The 1763-nt window shown below is 48.6% G+C and overlaps 1 protein-coding gene across 3 annotated transcripts; it reads left to right on the forward strand.

Annotated features, from left to right (window-relative positions):
- KVP17_002618 (uncharacterized protein) lies at positions 1–1315 on the forward strand (the record flags this gene model as incomplete). Of its 3 annotated transcripts, none has more annotated exons than XM_068519045.1 (2): positions 1–680; positions 707–1315. In XM_068519045.1, coding segments are annotated over 2 exons (1289 nt in total), but the record flags the coding sequence as incomplete, so codon positions are not given.
- Between the last annotated feature and the right edge of the window lie 448 nt (positions 1316–1763).

Genomic DNA, 1763 nt, shown 5'->3' on the forward strand with positions numbered 1-1763 from the left:
ACCTTAACCTGTATGACGTTCCTGAAGGGCTCTTTGCGAAGGTTGCGGCGGTCGAAGAAGCTCCTGCACCTGTTCATTGCCTACTGCCTCAGTATAATCTCTGTAAGGTAGCCAGCTGCGCGGACCTGTCTGCTGCAGGGGACCTTTTCTCCAGAGATCACAAGAACCTTTCTGTAGCAGATCGTGTGGTATTTGCTAAGAACTTCATTAAAGCAGCCTCTGAGTTTGAAAGCTCTGAGGACTACCCTCAGGAGATTGCCAAGTACGCCAGCGTTTTGGACACTGATGCTACTAGCCTTGCAGGTATGCTGGACCTGAGAGCTGCAGCTGCACGTAACGCAGGGCAATCTCCTGAACCATACGAGAAGATAGCAGCTTTAGTTTTAGACACTACCCCTGAGCTTGCTCAGCCGGACCTAGAGAAACTCGCTAGTCTAATAAACCATGTGGATCAGAAATACGGGTTCGACTCCCCGTACCATGAACGTCGGATGCTTTCCGCTTGGGACATTGTGTTTCAAGAGAAGGTAGCAGTTGAGGAAGACCAAGGCGTCAGCGACAAAGAAGATATCGTGGCCCGTTTTGGGGTGGATGCGCTTGAAGCTGTAGAACTTCCCGATGGAACTGTAGACTTCGACAAGCTGGACAGAGTTACTTCTATCTATGGTACTCCGGGCAAGGTCTAGTCATGGGCTCTATTTTGCAGAGTTCACCGGCTGAGGTACGCGATGTTTTGAATATGGTGTACAGGAACCAGAAGTGGGAAACTTGGGATACCGAAGTTCTCCTGCATGAAGTCTTCTCAGCCTACCCCAAGACTGACGAGGCTGCAGATAAAGTGGCAGCTGTTCAAGCTGTCCTTGTAAACCCCACGCTCTGCTTGGAAGATTCCGCCGGGTTTGAGAAGGTGGTCCACGCCTTTTGCAATAATGCTTGTGTAATGGATCTTAGACAGGCTCCTTACGTGGAAGAAATCCTGTACACAATAGAGCAGTTAAAAAGCTTAGCTCCTAATTGTTCTCCTGGCGGAGATGTTCCAGAATATGTGGCTGGAGTCGCAAAATACTGGGGCTGGTTAGTTATGCCAAGGGAACTGCAGTTTGCTCAAGACATGCTGGACAACCTTAATTCTGCCAACAAGGGCGAGAAGTACGCCTTGGTTCAGGCCGTTACTAAGGGTTTAAACCAGATTGAAAATCTTACGCCTAAAGAAGTGCTTTCCTCGATCCCAGAGGATAAGGACCTGGCCCCCGAAGAACACCTGCTTCTCCGCGTTATTGGGGCCGAACTCTACGATCCCTGCATTGCCGCTTAACTCCTTATGAAAGAATTAGCCGTTAATCTCAGTCGGGCAGAAATAGCCCAAAGAATCTTACGCTTGCAAGGGAATCCGTATTCTCTGGCAGACTACCCTATGTTCGTTGATGTGTTCAACTCATCCAAGGACAAGAAAGCGATGATGTCAGGTAGGCAGGTATCTAAAACGATTACCATTGCCGCTGACATGACTGTTGAGGTCAGTACCTTACCTTATCACCCAGTAATCTACGCTAACTCGTCCTCCGCTCAGACAACAGGGTTTTCGACTTCCAAGTTGGACCCTATTCTGGTGCATTCCCCCGTTGTTTACCACAACTTCATGAAGTCGAAGCTCGTTATTAATAACGTATTCAACAAGCGATTAAGTAACTTCTCTGAGATTAAGCTGTCTTACCTATCTGACACGGCTGACCGTATTCGTGGTAGCTCGGGTAACACCATGT

The sequence above is a fragment of a genome, assembly GCF_019968985.1.
Source record: "MAG: Porospora cf. gigantea B chromosome Unknown PgB_NODE_5972_length_1763_cov_2.60304, whole genome shotgun sequence".
NCBI classification, from domain to species: domain Eukaryota; phylum Apicomplexa; class Conoidasida; order Eugregarinorida; family Porosporidae; genus Porospora; species Porospora cf. gigantea B.